General features: G+C 41.9%; 1 protein-coding gene across 1 annotated transcript; it reads left to right on the forward strand.

Annotated features, from left to right (window-relative positions):
* Positions 1-1,204: 1,204 nt before the first annotated feature.
* cntn1b (contactin 1b) lies at positions 1,205-14,660 on the forward strand. The gene is made up of 24 exons (XM_069709179.1): positions 1,205-1,350; positions 4,717-4,861; positions 5,000-5,035; positions 5,168-5,294; positions 5,377-5,558; positions 6,151-6,246; positions 7,054-7,266; positions 7,354-7,453; positions 8,494-8,678; positions 8,800-8,924; positions 9,036-9,153; positions 9,308-9,458; positions 9,603-9,730; positions 9,822-9,994; positions 10,144-10,267; positions 10,944-11,111; positions 11,241-11,390; positions 11,480-11,550; positions 11,640-11,892; positions 12,016-12,137; positions 12,853-13,042; positions 13,149-13,270; positions 13,368-13,524; positions 13,607-14,660. Exons 2-24 carry the CDS (start codon positions 4,807-4,809, stop codon positions 13,687-13,689), a joined length of 3,129 nt encoding a protein of 1,042 aa, XP_069565280.1. The 5' UTR covers positions 1,205-1,350; positions 4,717-4,806; the 3' UTR covers positions 13,690-14,660.
* Positions 14,661-17,628: the final 2,968 nt, after the last annotated feature.

Genomic DNA, 17,628 nt, shown 5'->3' on the forward strand with positions numbered 1-17,628 from the left:
ATGTCGTCTGAAATATGGCCAAAAAGTCATACTATAGCATGTCGTCTGAAATATGACCAAAAAGTCATACTATAGCATGTCGTCTGAAATATGACCAAAAAGTCATACTATAGCATGTCGTCTGAAATATGACCAAAAAGTCATACTATAGCATGTCGTCTGAAATATGGCCAAAAAGTCATACTATAGCATGTCGTCCGAAATATGACCAAAAAGTCATACTATAGCATGTCGTCCTAAATATGACCAAAAAGTCATACTATAGCATGTCGTCTGAAATATGACCAAAAAGTCATACTATAGCATGTCGTCTGAAATATGACCAAAAAGTCATACTATAGCATGTCGTCCTAAATATGATAAAAAAAAGTCAGACTGTAGCATATCGTCTAAAATATGACCAAATAGTCAAACTACTGCATGCAGACCTTTAGATTGTGAGACGACAACACTGACAACTGCACTGTTGTGTTGCCAGATAAAGATTGAACGGAAGTCATACTTATAGTATGTCGACACAAATAGCACAAAAAAGTCATTTCTTTAATGTCGTCCGAAATATGACCAAAAAGTCATACTATAGCATGTGGTCAAAAAGTCATACTATAGCATGTATTCTATAGCATGTATTCTATATATAGAATATATATATATAATACATATATATATATTCTATATATAGAATACATATATAGAGAGAATACATATATATATATCAGTATCTATCTAGCCATCTATCGATCTATCTGATCAAAGAGGAAAACTAAAGCTGAGGGGCCAAATGTCAGTTGGACCCCCCAATGTCGATACCACGGTTACGCTCTTGCATGACTGCACTAACTGTGGCACTTTGTCCACATCATATTGTTCCAGTTGCCTAAGGACATACTGTTCTTACATAACTTAATATTGTTATTCAATTCTGGGTGTGTCCGGGTGCAGTGAGTAACCTAGTTACAATCTTGTACTTGCGTGTTTTGTTTTTGTTTCCGATCAAATGATGGGTTTTTAAAGTAATCCATTAGTTCACCAGGATTTTGGTGTGTTTAGTTTCTTATAAATGCTCACTTAAATCCTTTTTCACGATGACTGTGTTTCCCTCGTTTGTGACGCAGCAGCACAACGCTCACGCCCGTCCCTCCCTCCCTCTCTCTCTCGTGGACCATTCGCAGCCGGCTACCACACATGACGTTTCACTGCCCGTGCGTCATCCAATAGAAAAAGTTCATCTGAACGGGACGCTCCGGCGGGTGGGCTCTGCGGGACGATGCGGTTCGGATCCGGATGCGCCAAGAGGACCGTGTACTAAAAATAAAATAAAATAAAAAAAATTGCCATTCTGCTTCAAAGGTAAGAAACGATATCACGTCAAAGTGTGCGCATGACCTCGGTAGCTCTTCTGTCTGAACCTTGGTGATAAGAAAACCGGGGATTTTCGGGCTCTGCAGGGCTCCGCTGAAATGGACCGGCATCGTAGTACCGCAATGCAGAGCAGTGCATTACCGGTGTCGCTCAGTCGTCATTAAAGGGTGAAGTGATGTAAGGGGCTACGCAGTTACTTTTAGAGGCTGCTGGGGCTTTTTTTGGGGGGGGGGGGGGGGGGGGGGACGACCGACCGCGACAAAGTCCAGCTTTGTCTAATAACAGACTGGTTTAGTCTCTCAATCTGCAGTTTTAGTCAAAGCCCGCTCCCGCTTTAAAAGGAGAAAGTCTGAATTCAGAGAGGAGAGGCAAGGTGAAAGTGTCAAACAGGCTACTGTCTGCGTCAAGGGCGCAGGCGGCTGTTGGATGCATCATGGCATCTTGCGTGGTGCGGGATGGATTGAGTGTCGGGCGAGAAGGCACCTCCCCTGTCACTCAAATGCTGTTCAGAAATGGAATTTTACGTGCTGTGCTGTCGTTGAAATGTCTGGCATCTACATGGAAATGTCACGCAAGTCTAAATTATTATTAAATACAGCAAATAATGATATTCAATTGTAGGCTATGTGCTCTGAATAGCAATTGAAAATTGAAGGTTGTTTGTTGCTGCAAATAAGGTGATGTGCACTGGGCCTGTATGTAGTTCCACTTGCGAGTAATATGAACAATATAGAAATGTGCTCCATCACTGAGCAGGGCAGTCTGCGTCCCGTCCACTGCATTTCTTCCCCCTTGTCTCCCGGACTGTAACAGAGGAACGCAACATTGATGAGAGTCCAGGAACAACCTGGTTTCCCTAGATGCCAAACACATTTACCAAAGGGACACGGCAACGTGGTGGTCAGGTGAAGCGATGACTTCTCTCTTCACGTCCTCAACAACTGATGCAATTTAGTCTCATGCGTCTCTATTTTGTCATATTCAACCTCTCATGATCTGAAGTAAACTACAAGTAAACTCAAGATTAAAACGAGCTTCATCAGCGTGTCCTTCTTGTTCATTTCAAACCACGCTTTGAAATGTGATTTCTTTCAGCCACAAAACCACAGCAAACATGGTTATTCAGCCCGTCGCTAAGACACTGGGCTTAATACATGTGCTGACCTAAATTTCACCGGTCTGTCCAAAGAGGATCTGTGATGGGATTACTGCCAGGGGAAACGCATGAAAACACACTCGCATGAATTGATCAGAATGAGAGTGGGACAACTAAAATCTAGAAAACCAAAGCCATCTAAAAGTATCATAACAGCTTTTGTGTTAAAGTTAGACTTTTAAAAAAAAAAAAAAAGAAGTTTTTTTTTATGTATCTGCATGATTTCAATTTGACCCGTGATGCTGTAATACCAGCGCGAGGATGCAGAGGAGGTCTCGCTTCAAAAGATAACGCTGAAGGCATTCTGCGTAGCTGTGCGACTGCAAGACGAGCGCTGCAGCCCAACACTGGTGCACTGTGCTGATATTAGTGTTGAGTCATCAAGAGAGCCCGCGAGGAAGTCTCTGCTGCAGTCTCTGCGGGCGGATGAGCGCCATCCTGGGTGTGTTGACTGAGGATGACGGGGAGGAGGGCTGTCCGGCCTGTTGTTCTTCCTTATTATTGTGCCTTATGGTCGCGCTGCCTTTTCTCGTCTCTCTTCCTCTCACAAACGAGAACGACTCTGCGAGGATATACAAGCATTCGTTGTCAGGCGAAAGCTGCCAGAGATATTTACCTCAGCAGTTTACCTTTCATTTCCCTTGTGTTTTGTTGGAATTCGTAAAGCTCTTTTTTTTTTTTTTTTAGAAGTATGTGCCCTGAACTTATTGTTTTAGTATATTTCTTTTAGCGTTTCAAAAACATTCCTAATAGAAGATTGCCGTTTTTCCTCGTGTCCTCTCCCAGATCACAGCCCCATGCCCTGTGACCTTGTCGGAAGATTATCAGTCGAGCTTCAATCTGATGGTTTAGACTCGTTTCAAAAGGTTTTGCGATGACGTGTGGACTCATCTATGACGGCAGAAAACGCCAAGTAGACTCACTCACCGCAGTAACGAACCGGTGTATTTTGTCACTAACTCCGGCTGTAGTTGCCGTTTTTGTTTGTTTGTTTGTTTGTTTGTTTGTTCTTAGCGCCCCTGCGCCGGTGACAGTGTGTCTGTACGTCCGTCTGTACGTCTGCCCTAGGCTCTTGAACAGTGATCGCTCACCAACACCCGGAGTGAATTTTTTTTTTTTTTTCCAAACGTGGCACAAACGTCAACTTTTTGCACAGGTGATTTTGTAGGTCGTCTGTGCGGTCGGGTTGAAGATGCGTTTGAAGTATCCACGTTTTGCAATTCGCGGCTTCTTTGCAACGTCATCCGTATTTGAAGCGTCTTCTGCTGTCGTCGCGACGACCTTTCCGTCAAAATCAGCTCCGTTGACCAAATTCTTTCGAAGTCTTCGCTACATGCAAGTCTGACATGGATGTAAACTGCAACTCGACTGGTTGCCGGAGAAGTACAACCACGAGGCGCCAATTCTAGTTTCTAAAATGACAACGAAATTAAAACGTGCATTCAGTTGTCGTTAGAAATCAGAAATAGAACTTTGCAGGATCTGATTTTGAACAACAGTTCAAAGTGATGGGTGGCAGAGGGGTGTAGCATTTAGCACGAGCATCTGACACTCCACCACCTGCTAATCCCATAACAACATCAGTCGTAGTTATTGGACCAGACTGTATAATGGGGTTTCTATTGTAAATGCCTGAAATGTAAATGTCACATTAACAATTGACAGTGACACGGTCAGATTATACGTAACGCAGTCGTCGGTTTTCACACTCCCGACTCGCGCTGTCGTTGCGGCAGCCTTCAAATATCCCTTTAGTTGGCTTTCCTAGGCCAGCACAAATGTTTCCCACAAAAGCAGCCTGCTTTTACGATAACCCCGAAATTATGTCGTATTCTTATTTTAAAGAAAGACTTCCATCACGTGCAAAAGCCTCACGCTTCATTCTAAAATAAAGACGTGGAGGCAGAGATTGTCTTGTGCTCCGTCGTCTGCATGTGGCAGTATATTAAGAGTTCTGACAGTTAAATGACTGTACTCATCCCCGTCCTATTTGGCCTCTTACCAATCCTGGGCTCATGCTTTTTTTTTTTTTTTTTATATATCCATGCTGCTCACGAGGGACGAATCGAAGGAACTATAGGATAGATCCTACAGTTCCACAAGTGCGTTGAATAAATTGTTGTCCATAAATGAAACAAAATCACGCTAAACGGAATAAAAAAAAACATTTATGTTTTTGTCTCCCGTGCCCTCTCTAGTTCATGCCCTCTCCATCGACTTCCTGCTGGTGTCCCTCCGTCCGTCCGCCGAACCTCAGGAGGCCGCAGTGAGCCGGTCTGCCGACCGCGATGGCTCCCACCGCTTTGTTTCTGCTGGCCCTCTCCTCCTCCGTCCGCCTCACGGGTGAGAGAAAGAGCGACGCCTAAAAATATCCCGCCCCGCTCTCGCTGAAGCGGCGGCAAGAAAACGATGCTTCCTGGTGGATCAGGTGTTGCACGCCTCAGCACATTAAAAACACTAACGATGTTTCTGCTCTTCCAGCTGCCGTCTTGTTTGGCGAGCCCAGAATTTTTGGGGGTGAGTTGAGTTTAACCTTATTTGTTTCCCCAATGGGAACAAAAAAACAACAACACTTGGGGTGATTTTATTTAAAATTAAATTTTTTTAAAAAAAAATTACAAAAACGAATCGTTTTGTTAAATTTGTCAGACGATGCTACCGGCTACGGCCCCATATTTGAGGAGGAGCCCGTGGATGTGGTCTACACTGAAGACTCGCCCGACGGGAGGATCTCCATGAACTGCAGGGCGCGCGCAAACCCACCGGCTTCATACAGGTAACTTACAGACATCCGTACAGACATCTACAAGTTGTATAGAAGTTGTATATAAGCCTGCTGATATTTGCGTTGCGGCAAGGTGGCGCCGTGATAATTGGGAAATCAAGTTGATGGAGCAGCCCGACGAGCACTACAGCCTGGTGGGGGGGAACCTGGTCATCACCAACCCGACGCAGAAGAAACATGCCGGGACGTACATCTGCGTGGCCAGGAATATCTACGGCACCGTCATCAGCAAAGAGGCCCGGGTCAAGTTTGGATGTGAGCATGTAAAAACCCCTGCTGCTGATCACAGCTAGCGAGACGTGTTTTTTTTTTTTTTTACTGAAGTCTGGGATTGTGTTTTGAAATCTCTGACAAAACGAATACGCGCCTGGCTGAAACTTCATTCCACTCTTGACAATAAGTTGACTCGAATCTGTTCCTCCTGTGTGAAGATTTTAAATGTTTCCTTGCCTGGTCCGGTAATTATCGGGACAATTTATGCATTTTATAATTACATCAGGCTGTTGATGTGGAGGCCTACTAATACATATAGATTTAAATTTGTTTATGTATTCCATTGGCTATTTTCTAGAAAAAAAATTCTGGGGGGGGGATGAAAGAAGAAACACCCGCTCAGTTGACGCCGAGGTCCTTCAGGACTAAAGCCTGTTCATTCACTTGAGTTTCTGGTGATACTGCACGATGAACAGCTTTTAACCAAAACATGTATTATTTATTTAATAAGAATATCAGAGCTGCATTCTTGTTTAAATTTGCCATGTTCCGTTTTCCTGTTCCATCCTTAACGCGTCATTTGTTTTTTTTCTTTCCTTTTTGTCCCTTTGTTACGTTGTCGTCTTCGGTGCAGCTGTGGGCGAGTTTCCTGATGAGGAGAGAGACCCAGTGTATGTCAAAGAAGGACAGGGAGCCGTCCTGCTGTGCGCCCCCCCGAAAGTTTGGCCACGTATGTCTCGCATCACTATTGTGAAGTAGAATTTTCTACGATGCAGTATTCCGTTACATCAAGCAAATAACAAAAGGGAAGAAATTATGGTCTGGAAAAGAAAGAAAGAAAGAAATGTGAATGTTTTTAAACGGCCAAGATTGTCTTATTGCCTAAAATAAATGTGTGTTATTGTCGTGTAAAAACTTGAAAAAAAAAAGAAAGAAAAACCCCACAACACCCGCAGGTCATTAACAACGTACAAATATTGTACAAATATGGTGACAATCAGGAATCGTCCAGAAAACCCCCCCCGCAAGAATACAGTAAAAATAGAGGACAAAGAAACTCATTTTCATTGGCCAATGTCAAATATGTTCGTTCCTTTAGTAGGAAATCATATATATATGGGAACTCTTCAAAACATGGAACAAGAACGTGAGCATAAATTATACACGGAGCACGAGATAGATAAATAAAACTCAGACATCTTTTCTGACCTGAATCAACTCCTTTATGTAAGAATCTGGACCCTTATATACCCTCATATACAGCTGACCTACGCAAAGCTTCCATTTTTCAGCACGCTCACACAACAGAGCAAATTGCTGTAGCTTTAAACGTAGACGCATAAGCATCAAGCTATTGGAAGATAAATGAATAGATGAGCAAATGATTATGAACGAACGATGAATGTGAATAAATGATCAACTGCGAGTTCACTGTCGCACCACGTTTTCATTCGAGTCTGGATTCAGTGTTCAAAGTACATTTTAGTGCTGCAAACAGAAGCAACTCGTCCATGTCCCGCTGTCTTTTTCTTTTCAGAGGAGGTGACCTACCGCTGGATCTACAACGAGTTCCCGATTTTCCTGTACACAGACCGACGTCGATTTGTCTCCCAGAAGACGGGCAACCTGTACATCTCAAAGGTGGAAGCTCAGGACGCAGGAAACTACTCCTGCTTCGTTTCCAGTCCCATCATCGGGAAGAGTGTCTTCTCCAAGTTCATACCACTCATCCCTTTACCCCCCGAAGATGGTAAGTCACTGTGCTGCAGCTGAACAATAAATTATTCATTATATTTTCTGTATAATAAATGATCTTTTTTTTTTTTTTTTGTCTCAGGCGAGGAGAGAAAGTACCCTGCAGACATCAGAGTGAAGTTCCCAGACACTACTGCCCTGCTGGCCTCTAATATTACCTTGGAGTGCTTTGCTCTTGGAAAGTACGTTTTTTATTAGTTGAGCCAATGTTTGTTAAAATGTATGGATTTAAGGATTATATGACATGTACGCTTTCCCATACCGTAGGTATGGATTCATGTTAATATAGACATGTTAAAAAGTAATGGGAAATTGTTGCCTTTTTTTGACAATGGACAAGTTTGATAAACTCAAACAAATGACACACAAGATTGACATTTTGTTGTCATTTTCATGATTTCAATTAATTGAAAACAGATCAGTCACGTGGCAAAACTACGTCCGCCATTGCTGTGCAAAAATAACTTCGAAAACAGGAGGTCAGGACCAGGCCTTTTGGAATAATGTGCTCTAGACAGACGAATCCAAGAGAGCCATCTGGCCTCTGTAACAACATGTTTGGCCTAGACCGAGCATGGCCGTGGAAGTCTTATGGTTTTGGGTTGCTTCACTGTCTAGACTGGGCAGCTTGCAGTCATTAATCTAAATTCTGCATAATATCAAAGAATGTTTGATGATAATAGGACATCATCTGTTCAAGGTGAACCGAAAGTGGACCCATTTAACAGGATAATCCACCAAAGACTGTCTCAAAAGGAAGAAATGGAGGGTTATGAAATGGCCTTTTCAAAACTGAGATTTGAATTCCATTAAAATGTTGAAATTTAAAAGGGGCAGTACATGCATGAAAATCTCACCTCAACTCCAGGAGTTTTGCATGGACGAGTCGATGCCAGAAACTAATAGACAGTTATGTAAAGTTTTTTTTTTTTTTGCTAAAGGTGGCAATGCTAGCTTCTAAGGGTGTAGTTCATTTTTCCACAGAAGAATATGACTTCTGATATTTTTGTTGAGTTCATGACTAAAACGGTGTTTCAAGTACATAACCTTTATCTGGAGGCACGGTCTCAACAAGAATCAGATGGTTGCTTGTCCATGTAAAAAAAAAAAAAAAGCCAACAATCTCAATTGGATGTACTTATTTTTCACATGAATGGATGTGTTGCTGGTATGTGCATTTGTACATGTATCATAACAACACAATATCTTTGTGCCTGTTCAGTCCCATCCCTTCGATTGTCTGGAGGAAGGTGGAGCACACAGACCTCCCAGCAAATCATGAAATCAGCGAGTCGGGAGCCGTGCTTCATCTGTACAATGTACAGTATGAAGATGTGGGAGGATATGAGTGTGAAGCCATCAACACTAAAGGAAAGGACTGGCACAAGGCCTGGCTCTATGTGGAGTGTAAGTAAAATGTGTGGCGTGCAATTGATTTAAATTACATCGGAGGTTATGTCCTGCAAAAACTCAGACCTGTACGTCTGTCATATAGAAACATTCAAAAGGGCCCTCTTTATATTTCCAGCTGCTCCGGAGTGGGCGGAGACAATTAACAACACTCAGATCGACATTGGCTCAGAGCACACCATGCGCTGTGTGGCATCGGGGAAACCCTTCCCTTTCATCCGCTGGTACAAAGATGGATATATGGTAACGGCTCTTCTTTTTGTTACTTACAGTTAAGGGATTTGGGGGATATCGGGTATGAAATTATTACTGAAGCACACGTTTGGGTTGTGTTTGTGTGTTTGTTTTTTTTAGTATGGGAAAGGTGAGCTGAAGTTTTCCAGTCTCACTTTTGATGACTCAGGGATGTATCAGTGTATCGCCGAGAACTACTGGGGCAACAAGTACGCCAACGCTGAGCTGCGAGTCATCGGTGAGCTCTCTCAAAAGAACTGCACTCCCACTGATTTATTGTATATTTGGAAATGTTCAAACATGCTTTAAAAGAGTTGAAGGACTGGATTGCAGCGGTGATCTAACATGAAACGGTTCCTAAACACAAAATTATACTTCCAACCTCCCTCCAGCCTGTGCTCCAACATTTGAATTCAACCCAATTAAAAATCAGCTTCTTGGAGCTAAAGATGGACGTGTGGTGATCGAGTGTAAACCAAGAGCGGCTCCAAGACCTCGGTTCACCTGGACAAAGGGCAAAGAGCTCCTCTTCAACAATTCACGGTCAGCAAATGAGACTGCGATAAGAAACCTCTTTACCCCTGTTTTTCCTCTGATCACTTTATTATTGTGTTCTATGGGATTTTTTTTTTTAAGTGCTTCTCCATGTTAGTTCAGCTTACCTTAACTAATTACATTCACTTTTAGCATTTCCATCATGTTTGATGGGAGTCTGCAGATCCTTAACGCCACCAAAAATGACGAGGGCCTTTATAACTGCTTTGCTGAGAATGACAGAGGAAAGGCCAACAGCTCTGGTTATCTCACCATCACGGGTCAGTGTGTTCGTTCATATATCTAAATCTTGCACTTGTGTGATGATTTTAATTTGTGATGTTTTTTGTGGTTGGTTTTTTTTTTACCTAGAGGCCACCAGCCTCACAGTAGCACCTGAGGACACGGAGGTTACGGTTGGTGACGAGGTGATTCTGAGTTGCACTGCTTCATATGACCCCATGCTGGACATCACGTTCATCTGGGCTATAGACTTCAGAGTCATCGACTTCGACGCCGAGTGGCAGCACTACGAACGCGTTATGGTAGGGAGATGGCTTACTGCAGCACAGTTTATAGGTTTGAAATTCTGCATACTGCATTTTCGGGCCTCAGCAAAGACTTCCGTTTCAAAATGTGTGACCTAATGAAGAATAACGTCCACTTTTATTTCTTTTTGCTTTCTGTTGGTCAGAGTGAGGACGGCACTGGAGACCTGAGAATAAAGAACGCTCAGATTTGGCACGAAGGTCGCTACACCTGCACAGCTCAGACCGTGGTGGACAAGGACGCCGCTTATGCTGACCTCAAAGTTGTCGGTCGGTAACATAATAATCTTGGCCTCTGTGTTGCGAATTCTTCACAAACCGGGACGTTAATGTTAAAAACGCTTTTATTTTGACGTCGCGGCCCGTTTCCGCTTCCGGTTTTACCGTACGCATCTGCTGCGCAATCATGCAGTTAAGTGCATGGATTGTCAGGAAGCGTTTGTTAAGGAATTAGGTGATCAAATAATAGCCCGACGTTTAGCTAAGTGGCTAACCTGGCTAGCGAGCCTGTATTACTGTGTATTTATGTTCATTAGTACTTTAGTTAAGGTTTACTATTTCTAATAACTCGGTTCTGTAATTCGTTTTCTTTGTTTATTTCAGAAACTCACCGTCACCATGTTACAATACTGCACCAATATACTGTACTGCCAGACTTCAGTCAGTAAAGCGTGACTCAAACAGATGTCTGTGTTTTCTCTGACCGGAACCCTGTAGTGGTCAATTTCACCTCACACCAGGTTTTCAGGGGTCGAATCCCCAACAATCTGTTTACATTTGTATTGCAATTTGGTTGACATTGATATCCCAAAAATAATCAGTGAAACCAAAGAATAAGTGTGATTAGTCTTCGTTTTGTTAAAAGCTGTTGCTGTTGGTACTTTTTATACACCTCTTCACACATTTGTCCATGTATCTTCATTTTTCTCCGGTCACCAAACTGCAGGTGTTCCCGGGCCTCCTGGTGTGATCCGGATTGACGAGATCGGGGACACATGGGTGAAGCTGCTGTGGACTAAAGGATCAGAGCACAACAGCCCCATTCTCCACTACACCATTCAGACCAGGCACTACTGGGCTCTTAATGAAGACGACTGGAGTGACGCCAGCACCTGTGAGTACTGCAGCAAGCGGAGGGGGGGGGGCTAACTCCCTCCACAGATGAGGTAAACTAGAGCATCCTTGTCTTTGTACAGGCCCCGAAACAAATGAATATGTTCCGTGATCTCTTTGTGTCCTTCAGCTCCAACCTTTCTTGACGGCACTGTGGAGAAGGCAGAGGTGACAGACTTGTACCCCTGGATGGAGTATCAGTTTAGGATCATTGCTACCAACGAGTATGGCCCTGGAGAGGCCAGTATTCCCTCCCTCAAGATCAAGACCTGGGATGCTCGTAAGGACTCCCAGATTATTTGTGACTCTGTCCTACGGGAGATGTCATAAAAATACAACAACGAATGATGCCTATCCTTTTCTGCTCAGCTCCAGTGATTTCTCCCACTGATGTGGCAGGATATGGAGGTAGAGAAGGTGAGATTGTCATCACATGGCAGGTGGGTGTCTCCATTTGAGCCTCGCAGTCACAAGTTTAACACTTTCATCGTTTGGTTTACTACAAACTATTTCCAATTGCGACCCTCAGCCTGTGCAGCCATGGTATTTCTACGGCAAGAAGTTTGGCTACATTGTGGCGTTCAAGGCTCACGATGGCTACGACTGGTGGTACGAAACCATCTCGGACCCCGAGACGAGACGATATGTTCACAGAGACTCCAGCTTCATTCCGACCGAGGAAGACTTCCAGGTGCGAGAGTTTCAAGTGAAGATCAAGTCTTTTAATGTGAAAGGAGACGGGCCCTACAGTATCACCAAAGTCATCTACTACCCAAGAGACGGTGAGGATATTATGTGCATGGCTTCACTTTTAAATGACGTTAATGGTAAACGGTTTGTTCAAATATTTTGATTTAGTTACAATTTTATTGGCCACGCTTTTCTTTCTTCTCTGTCCTCCCCAGTACCTATTGAATCCCCGACAGACGTCTATGCGAGGCCGGTGTCCTCCACTGAAGCTCTCGTGTGGTGGTTACCAGTGGTCGACACTGGAACAGGCCTACAGCAGTACATTGAAGGGTACCAGGTACAGAACCACTAACACAATGACTGACGATTTCTAGCACACCTCTACACAAACACACACACACATATATATATATAGCTTTAATCATTAACATACTATGTCGATCATGGTTTTGCAAAATTTTGCTAGATATTTGTCCACTTTTTGGTGACAATGCCAAGCTACCAAAAAGTGAAAAATGAATAAGCTGAGTGTGGACTGAAAAGCTGTCATAGTTACTTAATGGTAAAGATGAACTGCACTCTTTTGCCTTTACTATGTATGTAATCCCAACAACTAATTACATCTCAAATACAGGTTAAGGACAGCAGCTGGCCTTTGATAGCTTGTAATGGATAAAACACGGTAATAAATCTGGTAAACTTATTCAGAGCCCACACGAGTTAAAATATAATGAGTAGTTTACATTACAGTAAATGTATTGTTACTTTTAAATAAAAAATTATCAGGTAACTAAACTGTGACTGTAGTAGTGGTCGCTACGGCAACAGGATGACGGCAGAATAGAATAGAATAGAATAGAATAGAGATGAGTCGTGAGCCAGTGACTCAACTTGGCACTCAAAGAAATATTACATTGCCACTATACAGTATTTCGGCCTTGATGTCAGTGTTGATTAGCTTTCAGTGCACTGAAAACACCATTGCTTTGAACGTTTATTCAAGCGATTCCGATTAACAAGCAGATTCAAAAACCACGTTTCCTGCTAACCAGGTGAAATACTGGAGAAAGTATGATGATCCAGAGCCGGGAGCCCATCGTATATTTGTTCCTGCCGCTGTCAATCAGACCAGGCTGGAGAACATGCTGCCAGACTCACACTACCTCATTGAGGTTCGGGCCTTCAATGGGGCAGGCATGGGACCCCCTGGTGAACACTGCGAGATGTTCACAAAGAGGCCACGTAAGACCTATAACTCCCCGTCAAATGGACAATAAAAACACCTACAGTAATGTATATGATAATATGCAAATATACATGTGGCGCTAAATAAATCATTTGTTCACAGCGCCACCAGAGCCTCCCAGGATGTGGCGCTATGTCAGCTGGACAGGACAGTGGTTGTATGTGTGGTGGGATCATATCCAGTACGACTGGTTTGGCGATATTTCCTTCCCCCTGTACTACAAGGTGGGTACAAGCTCTGCTGTGTTATATTTAGCCTAATAATAAAACAAAGCTCAGACAAATGTTGAAAATCTTCCACATTTCTCACTCCACTCCACAGGTCATGTTCAGAAAGACAGGCTACATCTACGGGAAGGTCTACATCACTGGGTGGCACTTCATGGACTTCCCCATGCCTCAGGTTGGCGACTATGAACTAATGGTGCGCGGCCGTTATGAAGGAGGAGACGGCCCGGTCAGGAAGATCAGGATTAAGGGTGAGACTAAAGCAAATAAATGATTGATTTATACTTTTTGTCCTCTTTATCCACTTGTTTCACACCGTTTCTTCTTCTTCAGGTAAAGCATCTACAATCACGCCCACTCTAAGCCTTGTGTCGTTAATGCTGCTCGCGTTGTGCATTGTGGGATTGGAAATTTAAGCGTGCCACAAGTGACATGTATAATAGACCCTGGGAAGCAAATACATGGACCTAATAGAAGAGACAGTCCTCATCACCAAACAGTCTTCACTCTGATAGCCACTGGTTAAGATCCCACATCGTGCATCTTTCCTGCATTTTTGCTGATGTAACACAACACTGGAAGTTGTCGTTTCTGAAAAATGAAACTTTTTGCTGCGTTAGAAGAACAACAGAATACGTGCAGTCAAATTTGTATATCTCTGAAAAAGAAGACTCAAAATGTTTCCGTACAATCCAGATGTTTCGTTCAACTCAAGTCAAACTCATATTCAATATGAATGATGACGGATGAGGATTGTTGGATGGCGAGGAAAAAGTGCATCTACACATTTTTGAGTTGATTTTTTTTTTTTTTTTTACGAAAATGTCCTATTTTTCATCCATCCGTTAACTTTATTTCCTAATAATTTTGTGTTCAGTGTTGAAATGAACAAAAGTGTTATGTATTACAATCTCTCAGATCTTCAAAACAATGAATCATATGTAGAGCACTGTAAGCAATGTGTTAGGTTCAGAATGAGCAAAATGTTTGTCAGAAATTAGTTATGTATAGGTTTTATGACGATATAATGCCACAAGTTTTCTCCTCAGATCACTTACAAGACATCATGTTTTTCAATTATTGGAGCACAGTGATTGTGAAAAGATATTTTACGTCTTTAAAAAAAAAAAGAAGAAAAGAATGGGCACTGTGTTTTGTATAATAATATACACTTGTATCATAATCCAAAATCATACTTAATATGTTAAACAATGAAAGCATCATCTCTGACATATTTCTCTAAGACTAAGGATGATTTTTGACAGTCAAAAGGTTATGTTTGAATGAACAATGAGGGGTTGGACAGAAGTATATCACGTGTACTGTATCTGTATACTGATTTCCTGGATATCAGGCTGCAGAACCATTAAACAGAGTACAACAAAAACAGGCCGGTTCTTATGAAATTCTACGTCTCAGATTTGATATTAATCCTTTTGTAAATACCATTGGTGCAGTATGTTTGCTGTTGTACTGTCCTTAATTACAAATTTGAGGTATTTGTACTTCAATTGAGTATTTCCATTTTATGTAACTTTATACTTCTACTCTACTGGATCTCAGAGGAAAATCGTCTACTTTTTGTTCTACTACATTTGCCAGACAACTTTAGCTACTAGTTACTTTTAAGATTACAGTTTTATGTAGATTAAAGCAGTGATGTCACTAACATCAGAAGTATATTTATAGACACTTGCAGCTATAGTAGAAAATACTAAATACATTTAGAGAGATTTACATAAAAGAATTCTGCGTACAATTTATGGAAAACTTCTTACAACATTAACTGCATATACATCTGAGACCTAATTTTCTTCAAAATGGCTTCATCACAATTTTTTTCTCCATTATTAAAAGAGAAAAGGAGGCACAAAAACAGTGAGCAAGATGATCACACAAAACATGTTCAGACAGACTTAGAAAGAAGGTTTCAGCAAAGGAAAATGATCCAAGTTGAAAAGTTGAGACAGCACCTGATTCCAATAGAAATAGTCTCAAGGAAATTAGAAGTCACAAAGAAAGGGCAGGCTGCCATGATGGCTTTCAAGGAAGATAAACTACCTGAAGAGATGCCTGAGCAAAGAGCCAAAGACAAAAAGCAGTTGAGGAAGAACGTGGAAGAGAAAAGAGCCACAGCGCTCAAGTTAGTATCAGAGAATAGAGAGGCCAAGATAAGGCAAAAGGAAGAGAAGAAGGCAGAGCAAAAGAACAGCCGGGACTGGAAACGGGTCCAATTTAAGGCTGATAATTGTATCTCTCTGTAAAGAAGGAAAAGGCTTGCAGGGAGAGAGAAGAAAAGATCAAAATTTGCAACGCCAATTTTGCTCTCGCAGCAGAAAAACGTTCCCGTGCTGAGCAGCTGAAAAGGGAAGAACATGAGGGAGCAGTGAACTCTGCAGAACGATTTGCTGAAGAGGATAGACGTGTACAGTAGTATGTGGAGTCAGAACTTTTCAAAAACTGCAGGGGCCCCGAAACAAATTCCGTAATTTCATTTAGACGAGGAGAAGCGCTGGTGCAGCACTGCGCAGACATGTGAACCACTGCCCAGATTTAGTACTGACAAAACTCATTACATCAAAAACTATATAAACTACAACAAACTCCGGAGTATGGCAATAATGCTCCTTCCACCCATTGCCAATAAAAAAAAAAAACAGCAGCTGACAAAATCCCACAATACACCTGTTTCTGCTAACAGACAAGACTCCCATACACCTATTTCCACCAGCAGACACATGTTGACAGGAACCCCCCCCCTGCCATCCATTTGCACATAGTGGATAACCCGCTCTAACATCTCAGATATAGCCACCTGCATGTTTGTATGTTAATCAAATCAGTGTTTGTATTTACTCCAGGCGCTCCGGTTTCCCCCAAAAAATACTCAAATACAACAGAAAGTAGGCAAGTAATTTTAAGTACATAACCTGCAAATTCAAATAAAAACAAAAATTTAAATAAAAATTAAATAACAATAACATTATGTTGTGTATATACATACAGAATGTGCAACTTCTTTTCCAAGGCATTAAATAAATGATCTACCTTTATGTCAAAGGCTATTAACTTTGACTATTTTTTTTCCCATTTTCAATAGGCTACATCATTGCAGACAACTTTTGGCTGTCTTGCTCTTGAATTCTACTTTTTTTTTTAAATCATAAATTTGGTAATCAAGCGATTAAGGTAATATTCTCTTTTTTCGTCATTGTAAAAAAAAACATCAGAAGACTAAAACTCATTTCCAGTGTGAGCTCTCCCAGGGCCTGCAAACTAAAGTGTGAATGGTGATTTCAGTCAACAGATGGCAGTACATCCACATGCCATGAACACAAGCTTCAGTTCCAATCTCATAATTACAACAGTGTTTTTAACCCAAATGTGGCATACCCATTTTATTAAAAAAAAAAAAAAAAAAAGCTAAATATTTAAAAAGAAAAAGAATTACATTCTACAATTCTATATCTGCATTTGTTCAGATTCATTTTATTCACGTGTACCATATTGTTTTGCTCATTCCAAGTCCAGAGGATGTCCATAATATCTTGCAATGCTGTCATAGCCGTTTTGTTTTATGCCTGTGTGCCACTAAATGTGCTTCAAAGTAGGCTTGCTGGTATACAGTATAGTAGTCTCTGCGTGGGCTGCCTTTTATCTCTCCGTTTCCACCTCCATTACCAGTTTTTTCTCCCATTTTACCTCCTTCCCTTCAAACAAATTACATGGACACTGAAAATCCCATGTGAGGCTGAAATCAATGCTGCCATCATTTACAAACAATCAGAGCAGATGCACAGAGGTCTGCACAGAGGAGGGAGTCTTCCTCCAGAGAAGGATATTGAAAGGCCTGTTGTTGTGATACATGGTTCTTTCCGCTTTTATTAGCATGCTCGGTGTGGCTGTCCTCTGGAAAATGAACAAAAACATATTGCTCGTGGCTATGACAGCAGTAGCTCTTCCGAGTCCTGGGCTATTGTCATGAAATAAACACGTTCTAATTTAATTTCAAAAGATGCAGAATGCATGTCAAAGAATGAATACAGCTAATGCACCTTTATCCCCGTGAATGTTGTTGTTGTGAATCTGAATATTGTGCCAAGATATGTGCAGGACGAACTACCGTCCCTTGGACCATTACGGTAAATATGAAAGGTGATTCTGGTCAACTCACCTGATGAAGGAATTGAATGCCAACTGAACTCCACCACTGCCTGAGCTGTCTGAACAAAATACACTGGCACTGTAATTAGTTGTGACACTGTGCTTTCAGGGATTTCATCTGAGCTAAGTATTCCATGAATGGAGCAGCATATGATATCTTATTAAACTTACAATATACTGTAACTCAGCAA

The sequence above is a fragment of the Brachyistius frenatus genome, unplaced genomic scaffold (assembly GCF_029030835.1).
Source record: "Brachyistius frenatus isolate BFR_SWC_R1_liver_20210118 unplaced genomic scaffold, ASM2903083v1 Contig_81, whole genome shotgun sequence".
Lineage (NCBI taxonomy): Eukaryota > Metazoa > Chordata > Actinopteri > Embiotocidae > Brachyistius > Brachyistius frenatus.